Below are 15809 nucleotides of genomic sequence, written 5' to 3'. Positions count from 1 at the left end.
TGTATATTACTGTCAGAGAAGTTAACTATGTAGCTATTAATTATTTAAATAAGTTAGTAAAGCTACCTAATATTTCAGTAGGCTACAGTAAAATTTAGATTCACACCTGGCAGGGAGCCTACTTCAACTGCACTGCAAAGTAGCCAATATCCATTTGAGAAAATGTCACAAAGTGTGCATACATATTATATAGCTCGCCTGTACACACTGTCACATTGCCCCAATTAATATTTGCCGTGACATGAAGCATGGAATGACGACCATGCTCTCACGCACACCCAGTGTGACACACCTGTAAGATCAGCATCACTGCAGCCGCGCCCACTCTGGCTCAGGCATAAATTCTACGACCTTGGGCTAGGACAGGTAGTTCACTACTAGACTCATACCTTTCACAGGTTTGACAGCCGCTGTTTTAACGGTCGTTTAAGGCTACTCAACGCAGCAGGTGTCACCATGAGTGTCAGATCATATCGCTCCAATATTTCACAGCCTGCCATGTCCATGTCCTTCTCACCTGTGGGCTACTCCTCCAGAGCCGGGTCGCTGAGGTCGCCGAGTGTCCACGGCGGAGCGGGGGGACGAAATGTGCGCGTGTCTTACTCCACGAGGAGCAACAGCGGCTTCGACCTGGCGGGCGCACTGTCCGCAGGGGACAACGGCGTCGGAATCAACGAGAAGGCCACGATGCAGAACCTCAACGACCGCCTGGCCGCCTACCTGCAGAAGGTGCACTCTCTGGAGACCGCCAATGCCCAGCTGGAGCGGAATATCCGGGAGTGGTACGAGAAGCAGACGCCTGCTGTCAGGGACTACAGCAAATATGAGGCGATCATCAATGACCTGCAGAAACAGGTGAGATTCTCAAAGCATCAGCGGCGTCAGTTCAGAAAATGCCCTCGCGCGCGTGCAAGACACCAGTCATGTTGCCATACCTAACAGGCACGATTACAGTACATTTTATTATTTCCCCCTGTAGCCAAGGTATGGCAGCTGCCATAGCTTGCCATACCCAATTGACCCAATTGACGTCTTCAATCACGCCTCTGCAAAACATAATAGCCTATTACCAGCGGTGTAAAAAGTAGGCTACTCACTCACACGTTTTAGCCTACTTGAAAGTCAATGCTGCAAATACTCAAAATCGACTTGAGTAAAAATACAAAAGTATTGGCATCAAAATGCACTTAAAGTAGCCTACTAAAAGTAAAAGTAGGCCTAATCATTACCATGTTTTTGGTAAGTTTTCAAATATACAAATTTGAAAAAGTGTAGATTGGCTAAATGTATATAGGGCTGAAGTGGTTAGTGTTTGTTTTGTAATATAATCTAATAATCTAAATCTACAAATTAACTAGTTACTCAAGTTTTGAAATAATTGTATTGGAGTAAAAGTGTAATATTTGCCTCTGATATAGTGGAGTAGAAGTAAAAGTATTGAAGTATTCAAGTAAAGTACCTCAAAAATGTACTTTTAGTACTTGAGTAAATGTACGTAGTTACTTCACACCACTATTACAACAGGATTATGTGAAATATGAATTTGTGTTGGAAGCACACTTAGGCTTTCTTTACATTACAGATTTGAATTAATCCACATTCAAGCCAAGCAGCAGCATACAGAGCTGTGTAGCCTGTAGGATATATTGTTATTTTTCTTTCTTTCTTTTTTCTTATAGAAATATCAAACAGTTGTTGCAGGCCACCTATATATAGGGTGGACTCAGGTAATGTGGGCCGCTTTTTGGTAAATCGCCTGGGAAACTAAGAAAAAGCAGTGCAGAACGCTGAATGTATTTTTTATAGTTAATATAGACTGTCCTTAATATATTTGTGTTAAATGTATGTAGGAAAATTAGATGGTTATTTTTTTTTTAATGTTTAAGCTTAAAATGTCACACATTTTCAAGATTAACACTTTTCAGGTTTTTTAGGCCACCTGATCAGCTAAAATGGGCCACTTTAGGGTTGACCCCATTAATTCCTAGCTCTTTAAAATTTAACAGCCAATGACTGCACATGTTTCTTGCCACAACTGTACTTGACACAAAACAATCAAAATTTGAGTGCTTTGGTTGTTTTGGTGGGAAGAGCAATGTCTCAAAACTAGCCTGCAGAGGAGAATTGCATTGTCCAAACATATCTAATTTGTCAGTTATAAGTTTGACAAGTGAATAAAAAACAAATGCACATCGATAAAAAATATATATAATATATATGTAGACGGCCTTAACCAGAAACAATGCTTATATTTTGCATATCTAGTGTATTTTTATATTAAATCATATTTTTGTCAGTGGCCCATCTTACCCTAACCCTAATAAGGTAATGTGAGCCACTCATCTGCTATAATGAGCCAAAGCAAATCAAAGCAAAACAGTCAAACAAGATTTGGAGGTCAATTTAATTTCATTCATTGAATTTAATTTCAATAATGGTACCGTTGGAACCGGCTCGCCGCCCCGCACACGATGGTGCCATCGCGGACCCCCGCGGACCCCCAGGGCCGGCGCCAGGCCCCAAAAACCGGGCCTGGGGAGCTCCGGGGACCCCCAGGGACCCCCAGGGCCGGCGCCAGGCCCCCAAAAGCGGGCCTTTGCACCACTCTGGCCGGCCAGGGACCACCAGGGACCACCAGCGGGGGTCCCCGGAGGTCCCTGCCCGGCCTCCGAGCACTGCTGCCCGGGGACCACCTCCGGGGACCCCCAGGGACCCCCAGGGCCGGCTCCAGGCCCCCAAAACAGGGCCTGGGGACGGCCAGGGACCACCAGGCACCACCAGGCACCACCAGGGACCACCACCAGAGGTCCCTGGCGGGCCTCCGAGCACTGCCGCCCGAGGACCACCTCCAGGGACCCCCAGGGACCCCCAGGGCCGGCTCCAGGCCCCCAAAACAGGGCCTGTTTTTCCGCCAGGGACCTCCGGTGGTGGTCCCTGGCGGGCCTCCGAGCACTGCCGCCCGGGGACCACCTCCAGGGACCCCCAGGGCCGGCTCCAGGCCCCCAAAACAGGGCCTGGGGACGGCCAGGGACCACCAGGCACCACCAGGGACCACCACCGGAGGTCCCTGGCGGGCCTCCGAGCACTGCCGTCCGAGGACCACCTCCAGGGACCCCCAGGGACCCCCAGGGCCGGCTCCAGGCCCCCAAAACAGGGCCTGGGGATGGCCAGGGACCACCAGGCACCACCAGGGACCACCACCGGAGGTCCCTGGCGGGCCTCCGAGCACTGCCGCCCGGGGACCACCTCCAGGGACCCCCAGGGCCGGCTCCAGGCCCCCAAAACAGGGCCTGGGGACGGCCAGGGACCACCAGGGACCACCACCAGAGGTCCCTGGCGGGCCTCCGAGCACTGCCGCCCGGGGACCACCTCCAGGGACCCCCAGGGACCCCCAGGGCTCATTTCTGAAGGTGGCCCACCTAAGCTAACACAAAACATAATGCTAATGAAGGTGGCCCACCTAAGCTGGCCCAGCTAAGCTTTCACCACAATTGACTATGGTAATGTGAGCCACTTACAAAAACGTCATTATTTATGAAAAATGATTTCATTAAGCAAAATATCAACATCATGCCTGGTAAAGGACATCTTAACACACATTTTGCACCAGTTTTTATAAATGTGCATTTGTTTTCATTGATGTAGTATCCTTAGCAATCTCAAGTTAAAACTTTGTGTCTCTGCACCCACCTTGCAAATTCTTCCAGCAGGTCTTGTTGTGTGGCTTAGCTCCGCCCATCAAAACGACTATGGACCAATCAAATCACTTGTTGGTGTCAAGCACAGCTGTGGCAAGAACATGTGCAGCCATTGGCTGCAAAGATTTAAAGGCACAGTTGCTAGGAGCCTGAAACTATGGCTGGCTCACATTACCTGATGGCCCACATTACCTGAGTCCACCCCTATGTTAAGTGTGTTTTGAATCTTGGAAGTGATTTTTTTGCTCTGCATGTTACAGTTACAGTAGATATATTGTGCAAATATTGGTCTTCTTCAAGTCACGCAAATGTGTAGAAGCATGATGTATTGGAATTAATCACTGTCTTTTAACTCAGATCAACAGTGCTACACTGGAACATTCGAGGATCCTACTACAGATTGACAATGCCAAATTGGCAGCAGAAGATTTTAAACTCAAGTAAGTGGGAAGACTTATTCCTGAATACATTTGGCAAAAATGTGTGTGAGCGTGTGTGTGTGTGTGTGTGTGTGTGTGTGTGTGTGTGTGTGTGTGTGTGTGTGTGTGTGTGTGTGTGTGTGTGTGTGTGTGCGCGCGCGTGTGTGCGCGAGTGCATTTTATTAAAAAAACATTGACATCGTCTTCCTCTGTAAGATTCCACAATTAACCACAATAAAAACGTAACGTCTAATTGGTTGGATTATTGTCACAGAAGCATAACGGTCAGTTGAGAATTGAAACTGGTGGAACTGGTTTTCCTTGCAGGTTCCAGCTTATTTTGTTATTGGTTGCAACATCGCCTCAGGAAGGACAATGACGTGAACCTTTGTGTGCCTTTTCTCCCATGACAGGTATGAGAATGAGAGGGCACTGTGCATGTCTACGGAGAACGACATTGCTGGACTGCGTAAGCTGCTGGATGAGCTGACCATGGCCCGCTCAGACCTGGAGATGCAGGTTGAGGGCTTTAAGGAGGAGCTGGTGTACCTCAAGAAGAACCACGAAGACGTGAGTTTCAACAATCTTTTCAAATCAGCATCAAACTATTCTGGTTTTCAAAATGTCTCCAAAGCAAAATGAGTTTGACATGATGAAGAGCCCAGAGCCTCGAAATGTTAATGTATTGGACATTAAAATGTATTGGAGTATGCAGGTTGTCTTCTTTTTTTCTCTGCAGGAAAATGCCAAGATGCATTATATTTTGTAATTCCTGGGTTGAGTTTTAAGTATTTCTTTAGCAATTACTTACCAATAGAATGTAAGATAATTGTTTACATAACATTACAGTAAATATTTTGAGAAGCATCTCTTATACTAACAGTGATGTGTTTGCAGATCCTGTTTGAATTGTCTGTCATGCCTTTAATTTGTGCATCTCAAAAGTTGCCAGCATTGTCCCTCAAACCTTGTCATGTTATGCAATCCCTTATCCCACTTAAGAAAGCACATTATAGTAGGGACATGTTTGAAGTTTCTTGCTTAACCACTTTCAACCTGGCGTCCCTATTTTGGACATTTTAATTTTTTTCGACCGTGGGTCGCAGTTTACTGTCAGAACCATCACCGCTTGACCATATCTGTCCGTCCGTCCGGACGGGTAACGCCTGACACTGTGGTTCCCCTGAAACAGACACTGTGGTTCCCCTGACACATCATTGTGACATCACAGGTGCCATTACGGTGATGTCAGATACTCAGAGCAGGCCAGTGGATTTCTGTATCTGTCTCTCCCTTCTATGACTATTGGCATTGGAGTTCTGTGTCAGGCATGCCCAAATATGGAGTCCAGGCCAGTCTATGATGTCAATACATATAAATATTGATGACATCAGGGACAGGGTACACCATTCATATACAGGATTTGTGGATTTATCAACATTTTTGTGATGTCCTTTGGAACTTCCCGCTTGGCGCACACTCCCCTCAGGTCCTTGGCGACACACAGCGAGTTTGAAGTCGTTCTATTCCATATATGTGGCATGCCCATATATATCGGTCGGATCGGCAGCTCTGGACAACAGGATCTCCATATTGTCACTGTCGGGCAGAAACCTTGTATCTCCAAGTTTCAAATGTGTACATTAATGCAAAGCCCTGCTACACCATACAAGGCCTTCTACACTTGTAGATTGGCTGTTTTCACTAGTTTAGTAAATTCTTTAGATGATAAATACAAAACGAACAGTTTTGGACATACAAGATTTCCACCCGACAACAACGATATACAGTATACCTGTATATGGGCGTATGGGGCGGTTCTGGACAACTGGCAATCCGACCAACTCAACGCCAGGCACCGCACTCCTTCGGGTCCTCGGCGATGCATGCTTCGGGTTTGACAAAAAATATGAATATCGCACTTACAGTATAGTCTAATTACCATATCACAAAATCATAATCATTACTCAATCAAGACTTTACTATCTCACCTTCATCAAGATCTCTCGTCCAGTGAAAGCCTTTGTGAAAGCATTTGTTACTCCCAAGTTGCAGTTTAAACCGCTCTTATTTACATAATATTTAAGGAAGAAGTTTCCCATGTATTATCTGTAACGTCTTACGTATACAAACAGAGCACACATAACCTGTTTTGTGTTGTCCCAAAGCCACCATTAACATAAATGGTCACGCCAAACACTATGACTCTCTTTCAACAAGATCGCCAGTGTCCACTGAAAGCCTACTGTATAGGCTTTTTTTTATCTTGAAGCTGATGCTTCCTCACTCTGTGTCCTGTAGGATCTTGCTGCCATGCGTGCCAAAATGGGTTCCAGCTCTGTCAACGTGGAGATGGATTCAGCTCCCCAGCAGGACCTGAACCAGGTTATGGACGAGATCAGAGCTCAGTATGAGGGCATCGTTGACAAGAACCGCCTTGAAATGGAGACCTGGTACAAGGGACAGGTACAAGACATTGGATGAAATGTTCACTACACAAATCTTTGTTTCGTGGTTAGACCAATTATTCATTTGAAAACAGCTTTTAACAAAATGACAGGAAACTTGATCATTTATTTCCGATCCTATTCCTAATCATGTCTTTCTTCCAGTTCGATGAGCTGAACAAGCACGTGGCAACCACAACAGATAGCCTGCAGTCTTCACACAGTGAGATCAATGAGCTCAAGAGGACCCTCCAGGCAATGCAAATTGAGTTGCAGTCCCAACTCAGCCTGGTAAGACTGCCAAGACACACACGCACGCACGCACGCACACACGCACGCACGCACACACGCACACACACACACACACACACTGAGGACTATTACGTGCTTGAGCAGAGCCTATTTGAACAAACCGCTTAATCTGTCCTGCTTCCGCTTTCGCTCTCTGTTATTCTGATTTCTGATGTGGAAGTCACCGGGTAATTTTGTCTGAGATATTTACAATGTTCTCTCTCTGCAACCCATTAACATAAATTCAACAGTAAAATCTCAACTAATTAGTTATCATCAGTTAGTTACTCATGCCTGCCCCATGAGTTATGCTTTACCATTCAGGTTTTGTGCTCAAAGGCAACAACTGAGTTAGGTCCAAGCAAAAAGATGAGAATTGAGTCAGCCCTCATTAAGTGCACTCTCATATCTCTTTTTTCAGTCTTAAAGTACCCATCTTTTCTTGTCATGTAGAAAGCAAACCTGGAAAGCCAGTTGGGAGAGACAGAGGGCAGATATCAGCTCCAACTGAACCAGCTGCAGGCCATGGTCAATGACCTGGAGGCTGACCTCGGCCAGGTCAAGACGGACATTAACAGGCAGTCTTCTGAGTACCAGATGCTGCTGGATATCAAGACCAGGTTGGAGATGGAGATTGCTGAGTACAGGAGACTGCTGGACGGAGAGGATGTGCAGTAAGGAAATTGTTAACCACTTAAGACCAATGTATACTTCGTCATACGACGAATGGCGTTCTACAGGCTCACAACGTACCAAAATAGGGACAACAGGTTGAAAGTAGTTAAGAACTCTATACTGAAAGATCCTGAGCGTAAATTTTTTACACTCTGAGTTACACTGACACTCTCAGAGTTGAATTAAAGCTCAGGATTTTGCAGTGTACTTCATAATACAATTAGTAGATTTACTGTTTGCAAGGTGTCTAAGAGGAATCAATCGTTTATGTAAATTTTAGTACTTGTATATATACAGGACAGCTAATAATTTTAACAAAGATTGCTTGATTTTGATTGCTATCATTGGAATGGAAACAACTGAAAATGTATATCTATCTTTTCTGCGTTATCAGGAAAAGTGTTGTAAAGACTGTCGAGTTCCAGCAGGTCACAGAGGTCAAGGAGGAGGTCAAGGTGGTCAAACGTAAGTTTCCCTTGTGCTGTACACTTCCATACTGTAGGTGCAAGCTTTGTTTCAAACATTACTTAAAAAAAGGACATTGGTGACAGAGATGGTACACTGTTGTCAGATATGTTGTAGCGGTGGTCAGAGATGGTTCACTGGTGGTCACAGCTGTACTGGTTGAAAAACATGTTCCTCTGGAGTAACTTTACTCTTGATCGCCTGTCATTGTTTCACACTCTTTTTCTAGATTCTAAAAGATGATTTGAAAGCTCTTCCCCCTTTTAAAGCTGCACTATGCAAGGTTTCTAAGTAAAAATGCATGTGTTTTTATCAATCTATAAATCATACAAGATCAGCCCTGCAATGATTCTTTACAGGCACTAGTATGAAAATAGTTACCTAATTCTGCCACTTGGGGTCACTAATAACATAGAATGTGAAGTGCAGCTTTGAAATGCCTTGGTACATTGAAGTTCAATAATGGTTGAATTGTTTTCCTTTTCCTCCCAGCTGTTGTGCAAAAGAGAATACGGACAGTGATCGAGGAGCTTGTGGATGGAAAGGTGGTGTCCCGCACGGTGGATGAGGATTTAGAGGACATCTCCAGTTAGTGATGGAAAGGTGGTGTCCTGTTCCTGCATGGTGGATGAGGATGTGGAGGAGATCCAGAAGTAGTGATGGAAAGGTGATGTCCTGCACAGTGGATGAGGGTGAATGTCATCAAGAAGTAGCTCCATCCTGGATCGCCAATAATAATTCGGAACTAATCTAAATATCGCCGTTGTCGGGTGGAAACCTCGTATCTCCAAGTTTCAAATGTGTACGTTCTTTCACAAATTAGAGCCCTGCTTCATCATACAAGGCTGTCGCACAAAAGTAGTGAAAACAGCAGATCTACAAGCACACAACGCCTCGCGGTGCGAGGCGTTGTGTGCTTGTAGATTGGCTGTTTTCACTAGTTTAAATCATTTTTAAAATGATAAATGTAAAACGAACGGTTTTGGACATACAAGGTTTTCACCCGACAACGACGATGTATATATTGATAATTTAATAAAAGCCTTTGTTAAGGAACTTCTGTCATTAATAGAAGATTAAGCTGGGCTAAATGATTTTCATTTTCTGGTAACCATGGAAGGGTAAAGTCTATACATGACTATTGACCACCTGGATGCTGTACACTCTTTGAAATGCTTCATTTCAGTGAGGGAGTCTACATCCCCAACTGGGTTCCTGTTACAACTGACTGATTGTATTGCATGATGTAATGTTTCTAATCTCGCTTCTCACCAAATTATGCATGTTTGGATTTGGGACTAAATAATGTGCTAAATATTGACAATCCTTTTTTCTCTCCATTTTGTCTCTTGGTACATACATATTATTTATTGTTTGCTTTTGGTAATGTAACCCAATTATTGGAATTGCACAAATACTTACATTATTTTAATAACACAATCAAATTCTTGATTTGATTATGTCTAAGGGCCTAAATTACACATTACAAACCTCAACCAATTGTTAGAGGTGATTACGATTACGATTCCACCGCAATTCCCTTCAATTTGATGCATAACTTCTCTTTTGGGCCATTTCAACAGCTATGTAGTAGAGAAGATTACTTTGTTCATCAGGTAGATGCTATGTCTAAATGTTTTTTTTTTTATCCCACGATTTTGCAACCCATTTTTCACCCAGTGCCAATTGCCTATGTAATCCTGGGCTCTGCTCTCCCTCTGCCGCGCCTGGGGAGACAACGGACTGACCACATGCTTCCTTCAATGCATGAGTAGTCCAAGTTGTTTCTTTTCACATGACAGGGGGGATTTCCCCGGGATGGACGTAGTGCATGGAAGGAACACGTTATTCCAACCAGTTCCTTTCCCCTCCATCAAGCGCCCCGGCTGGCCAGGGGGAGGCATTATTGAGACCAGGATTACTGCATGTTTTTGTGAGGGTATCAACCCTAGGAGACACGGGGAGAACATGCGAACTCCACACAGAAAGGCCCTATCGCCAACTGTCTAAATGTTTTGTTGATAGAACCTACATTCTGTATTGTACCTGTATACGGTATATTGCTGCTTGGGCATATAATAGAGAGCACTTGTTCCCAAACCTTTTAGCTCGAGACCCAAAAGAGAAATGTTATGTCCCAAACTAGTGAAAATAGCTGATCTCCAAACTTACAACACATCATGATGCAACACATTGGAGCTTGTAGATCTGATATTTCAACATACTACTTCTTGAAAGTTTCTTTTCTTTTTTTTTCCTCATTTTTTTAATGGAATTTCTTGGATGTTTTGGGGGGAAATGTATTAAATTCTCTTGAAAAATGGTTTGAAATGTATTTTTATTTCCAGAAAGTCATATTTACTCTTGACCCATAAAAATGGGTCCACAACCCAAATTCCTGGCCCGATTTAACAATGTGAATTATAGAACAAGATGCATAGGTTGCAGGCACTTGTTAACTGGAAGAAAAGCATTTATTGTAGAGTTGTGTGATTAAAAAGCCCAACATGTTTTGGCCACACAGCTGGTGGACATAACAGATTACAGGAGTTTGCTGCATCAGACCATTTCAGATTATGTCAAATAGGCTGTTAGTCAAAGAAAAACACATTACATACCTTTCAAAAAAACATTTGTAATTGCCAAATTTGTTTTGTTAACGATTGATTCTGTAATAATGATTTGAGCAACAAGGTGATTTCAAAGCTATTGTAATGGGGCTGTCTATACAATACAGCAATGGACACAGAATCTGATGGTATGGTGCAATCTGGTGGTCAAAGCTCAAATTCAGCTGAACTATGTTCACCTCTACATGTCCCTTGATGAACAAGAGCATCCTGTGTGAGCAACCCATCTCATCTGACACTGAGCTGTATGGGTTATGTGAAAACTCAGTTGTGCGGCCTGAACATAAGATGAAAAATGTACTACATCTGTAGGCCTACACATTTTATTTTTATCTGATTGCTGTAATGTCCACATTTGTGAATGTATAAGTGATTCACAGACACCCCAAAATAAGGAAATATGGACGGTTCATGTGTAGCTAATATATGAAATGCAATCATAAAGTTTGATTCATTTTTCACCTGAGCTATTAGTTTTCCATGGAAGATTCAACTTAACAGCTGTAGCAGACATTATATTCAAACTCAAATATTCTATATTAGTTGTGCAAAGTAGGTAGGCGGTGTAATCAATGAACATATTAACCATGCACCTACCCCCTTTGTATTATTAGCCTGCATGTCATTTGCATTCAAACTTTGATCTGCAGATTCAACCTTCTGCACCCTTTCACTCATGATTTCATTGTCAATTTTGATCAACATAACTTGTGTATCTGTCTGTTTTCTCCATCTTTCTATTTAACTAACTGTCTGTCTGTCTGTCTGTCTGTCTGTCTGTCTGTCTGTCTGTCTGTCTGTCTGTCTGTCTGCCTGTCTGCCTGTCTGCCTGTCTGTCTGTCTGTCTGCCTGTCTGTCTGTCTGTCTGTCTGTCTGTCTGTCTGTCTGTCTGTCTATCTGTCTGTCCATTCTTTCACTGACTGTCTCTAGCTTTCTGTCTGTTCATCTCTGTTATCTCCCTGTCTTTCAATGAATTGAGTACACAGGACCCCAATGGAAACAAGCCACAAGCTTTTTTTTAAATGTCCGTTTAGCATACCTTGTATTGTACTGTACTTCCCTGTACCTGTCTCTGAAAACCGTTAATAAAGTATTCAATCAATCAATTTCGTTCCGGGACCGGTCAAAACAGTTTTTCCTAACAACCTGTAGATGGCAGTATAATCACAATGATGAGTTGTCACACTTTCCTGAGTGCTTGGATGTTAGTCCATGGGTTCCATGGTGATGCTCCAATCGCTTCTGCGGGGATTCCTGATTCAGTTCATAATCATTTTTGCTCGGATTACCTCATGGCCATGATGAATATAATAATTAAGAGCAAGTATTTGTTTCACATTGATTCTTAAAGGGACCCTACATTGTGGCCACAAACTGTCAATTTGATTCCAGTTAGATTTATTGGGACTAATAATAATATATGATGATGATGATTATGATGGTGATGATAACTATATATGTACACAGCAATCAAATTATTTACATAGTCTATCCTACTTCACTGTTCCAATATCATCTAATGCCTGGCTTCACAATGAAAATAAAATAACTTTTGAATGCATTTGATTAACCTTTTACCTGCTCTTGCCATAATACAATAAGTTGACATCAGTCAGTAGTAAATCACTAAGAGAAAATTAAATTGAAACAGGTCGCCTATTTGTGTGTAATAAAGCTGCATATAGCACATGGGCACTCAGCTACTGACACTGCTGTATGCCTTTGTCATCCTGGGTGGTAGCCATACATGGTAGCTCGTGGTCGTAAGTCACGAGTCTCACGACTTAAATTATGACAAAATTCTGCACCACGGGAAACCATGACGTCAACACAGCACAGTCACATCCTCGGTGACGTCACTGCATGGATTTATAGTAGGTAGGTTATTGCCATCTGCTGGATGGTCTCAGCCACTATAGCCCAACATGACGTCATTGGTACAGCGGCGTCAGTACAGAAAAAGCTAAGGTATGGCAACATGACTGGTGTCTTGCACGCGCACCCTCGCGCGCGTGCAAGACACCAGTCATGTTGCCATACCTTAGCAACAGGCACGATTACAGTACATTTTATTATTTCCCCCTGTAGCCAAGGTATGGCAGCCGCCATAGCTTGCCATACCCAATTGACGCCTCTGCATTGGTAGGAAACGGTGTCAGCAGCGCTGGGTCGCTTAGCCTGCCTAAGCCTGGGAGTGCAGCTGTGAATAGGTATTGTTGTATGCAGTGGAGAAAAGTAACTAAGTAAATTTACTTAAGTAATGTACTTGAGTACAATCTTGAGGTATTTGTGGGCCTACTTTACTTGAGTATTTCCAATTCACAACCTTTACTTATAGCCTACTCCACTACATCTACTAGCTACTATAGGCCTAGGCTTCTACATTCCAGTATTGATACTTTTACTTACTAAAAAAAAGTACCTTTTTCCACCGCTGATTGTATGTTTGGCTATACTGAATAATATTGGCTATTGATCTATTTGTATATTACCTCAGGGCAGGCACTGCCAGGCAGGCTAAATGTTGTCAGTCCTCTGATTTTCAAGTATTTTGGTGGGGAAAACCCCTGTGTTTTAGCCTACTATAACTCCACCTCCATGATCTTGAATTGTAGTAAAAAACAACAACCAACAACCAACAGCAACAGCTAAAAACAACTCAAAAGTCTGTTACAGTCTACTCAAATAATTACCCAATTAACGGGAAGTGACTGAATAGGGTTGGCAATTGCCAGGAAATATATGACGCTGTCCATGGTACTGAATTCAAATCATTTCTCCCACGAGTCACGACACGGACGATAAACCGTCCATTATGCATCATCCATCCACCTACACAGTAAAACCCATATACTGACGGTTTAACTCTGATAGCGTCAGTTATACCTACTGAGAGTTTTACTGTAAATAAACTCCGCCTCCGACGACGTTCTCTCATTTGAGTACAAAATAAGCAAACTCGGCAAAAGAAGGGGAGGGGGAACAGTGGCGTCAGTTCAGAAAAAGCTAAGGTATGGCAACATGACTGGTGTCTTGCACGCGCGCGTCATGTTGCCATACCTTAGCAACAGACACAAAGAAAAGTACATTTTATTATTTCCTTTGTAGCCAAGGTATGGCAGCTGCCATAGCTTGCCATACCCAATTGACGCTTCTGAGGGGGAACTCACTCTCCACAGAAGTGTGTGGCACTTGACTGGAGTTACTAAAATAATGACTCAATGAATGAATGTGTGGAGAGAATAGGCTTATCATAGCTGTCCGGAAGAGTATCTGCCGCTGTCCATGGTGCTGAATTCAATTCATTTTCTACCCACGAGTCACGACAACACAAACAGTGCATCCACCCACCCACATACACAACAAATCCATAGCATTATTTTAATTCTGAGAGTGTTCAGAATTTGTGGCAACAAGCTTAGGATTTTGACGTCAAAGATAATAATAACCCCATACATTTTAGCTATCGAGCAGCATGCTAATTATGTTGTATAAAACTAACATTCCTTTGACGTTATGTTTTCCTATACTCATACAATCAATACAGCATCTAATCAACATTGAAGATATCATATAACAGTTTCTGATTCACTTCAGCACAGTAAAATAATCTATAGGCTATATAATTTAGCTCTCAAGAACTTTGATTAGGCTATACTCAGATTTATGTGCAATAACTCACGGTAGGCAGCTAAACCACAACTCTCAATCTGGGGTGAAATGAGGTGTGTGTGTGTGTGTGTGTGTGTGTGTGTGTGTGTGTGTGTGTGTGTGTGTGTGTGTGTGTGTGTGTGTGTGTGTGTGTGTGTGTGTGTGTTGTGTGTGTGTGTGTGTGTGTGTGTGTGTGTGTGTGTGTGTGTGTGTGTGTGTGTGTGTGTGTGTGTGTGTGTGTGTGTGAGAGAGAGAGAGAGAGAGAGAGAGAGAGAGAGAGAGAGAGAGCGTGCGTGCGTGTGCGGGGTGGGGGGTATTTAGGAGAATAAAAAGAGCTTCAAGCACATTGGCGAGGGAGGCCCTTTTTTTATTTGTGTCTCCATTAAAGGAAGGACGGTGTTAACTGTTTTATCTCTCAGAGAGCGGTAGTGTAGGCCTACAGCAACATTAACAGTATCGAGAGAGGCTGTGAGAGAGAGCGAGAGAGAGCGAGAGAGAGAGAGAGAGAGCGAGAGAGAGAGAGAGAGAGAGAGAGAGAGAGAGAGAGAGAGAGAGAGAGACGGACTCCGCCTATAGCGCCCAGCATCAAGCTCGAGTCCAGCGGCATCATCTAAGAAGTAATTCCAGGGGTGTCTCTGCCTAGCCTATAGGTCTACTATACATGTCAGCTCCCGGGGTGGAAATGGGTTCCCCGTAAACCGGCGGTGGAGGGGAGCGGCGGGCAGGTGGGGGGTGGGGGGAACGCCAAGAGTGGTGGTGGTAAAAAGCCGAGGAGGACGAACAAAAGCACAACCGTGGGTGCCTGGAGCCATGAGCGGTCTGCACTCTTCGCCAGAACTGCAGCAGCTGCTGCTCTTCTTCCCGTGGACTATGATGTCGTGAGGTGTGGCTGCTGCTGCTGCTCGCAACGCTCGGGATCCTGTCAGTCGAAACGACGCGCCGAGGAGGGGCGGTGGTGGTGGAAAACATGTCCGCCTCGGTGGGGCCCCAAGGCGGCCCTCGCCCACCCGCCGTGCCGCCATCCATGACGGACACGCCGGACCTCAGCCACCTCACCGAGGAGGAGAGGGAGATCATCATGGCAGTGATGGTTCGGCAGAAGGAGGAGGAGGAGAAGGAAGATGCCATGTTAAAGTAAGGGACGGCGTTTCGTTGAAACATTCACCCCCCGTTCAAGGGAAAGGCATCCCTGGACCCTGGCTGTTTGAATTGAACATACCAGTGCTTTTCAATCATTGAAAGGTCCATCATTTATTTGGCATTTGAGCCACGGACCACCATTTGATGTGATGTAGCCTCTCAGACCCAATACTTATAGATATTTTGTTATCGATATGATTCCATCAATTCCATGCTGCATTGATGTGGTATAGGAGATCGACCATTCTCTAATTGTGTAAGACTTCTTGTAAATGAAGTAATGCAGATGTTAAACAATAATTTACGGGTCCATTTGGTTTCATTTTACACTCTCAATAGTTAAAGACCAGTTCTCCATCATTTAGCTGGGGACCACCTAGAACCCCCTCAGGG

At 44.0% G+C, this 15809-nt stretch overlaps 2 protein-coding genes across 3 annotated transcripts in view; both read left to right on the top strand.

The window, feature by feature from the left end:
* Positions 1–456: 456 nt before the first annotated feature.
* On the top strand, positions 457–8588 carry krt97 (keratin 97; the record flags this gene model as incomplete). Its single annotated transcript, XM_080722685.1, has 8 exons — positions 457–855; positions 4056–4138; positions 4531–4687; positions 6419–6583; positions 6730–6855; positions 7309–7529; positions 7925–7995; positions 8488–8588. 8 exons carry the CDS (start codon positions 457–459, stop codon positions 8586–8588), a joined length of 1323 nt encoding a protein of 440 aa, XP_080578811.1.
* A 6655-nt stretch (positions 8589–15243) lies between these two features.
* rims1b (regulating synaptic membrane exocytosis 1b) overlaps positions 15244–15809 on the top strand; it is a gene marked incomplete at both ends in the record, with an annotated part of 122629 nt that continues 122063 nt past the window's right edge. For both annotated transcript variants that reach the window (XM_080722816.1, XM_080722815.1), the window contains one exon: positions 15244–15410. In XM_080722816.1, coding sequence (XP_080578942.1) covers positions 15244–15410 — 167 coding nt within the window. The remainder of the gene's footprint in view (positions 15411–15809) is intronic.

The sequence above is a fragment of the Nannobrachium achirus genome (assembly GCF_963921795.1).
Source record: "Nannobrachium achirus genome assembly, chromosome: 3".
Taxonomy (NCBI): Eukaryota; Metazoa; Chordata; class Actinopteri; order Myctophiformes; family Myctophidae; genus Nannobrachium; species Nannobrachium achirus.
The sequence above is the reverse complement of the archived record's forward strand: the minus strand, read 5'-3'. Positions and strand labels throughout refer to the sequence as shown.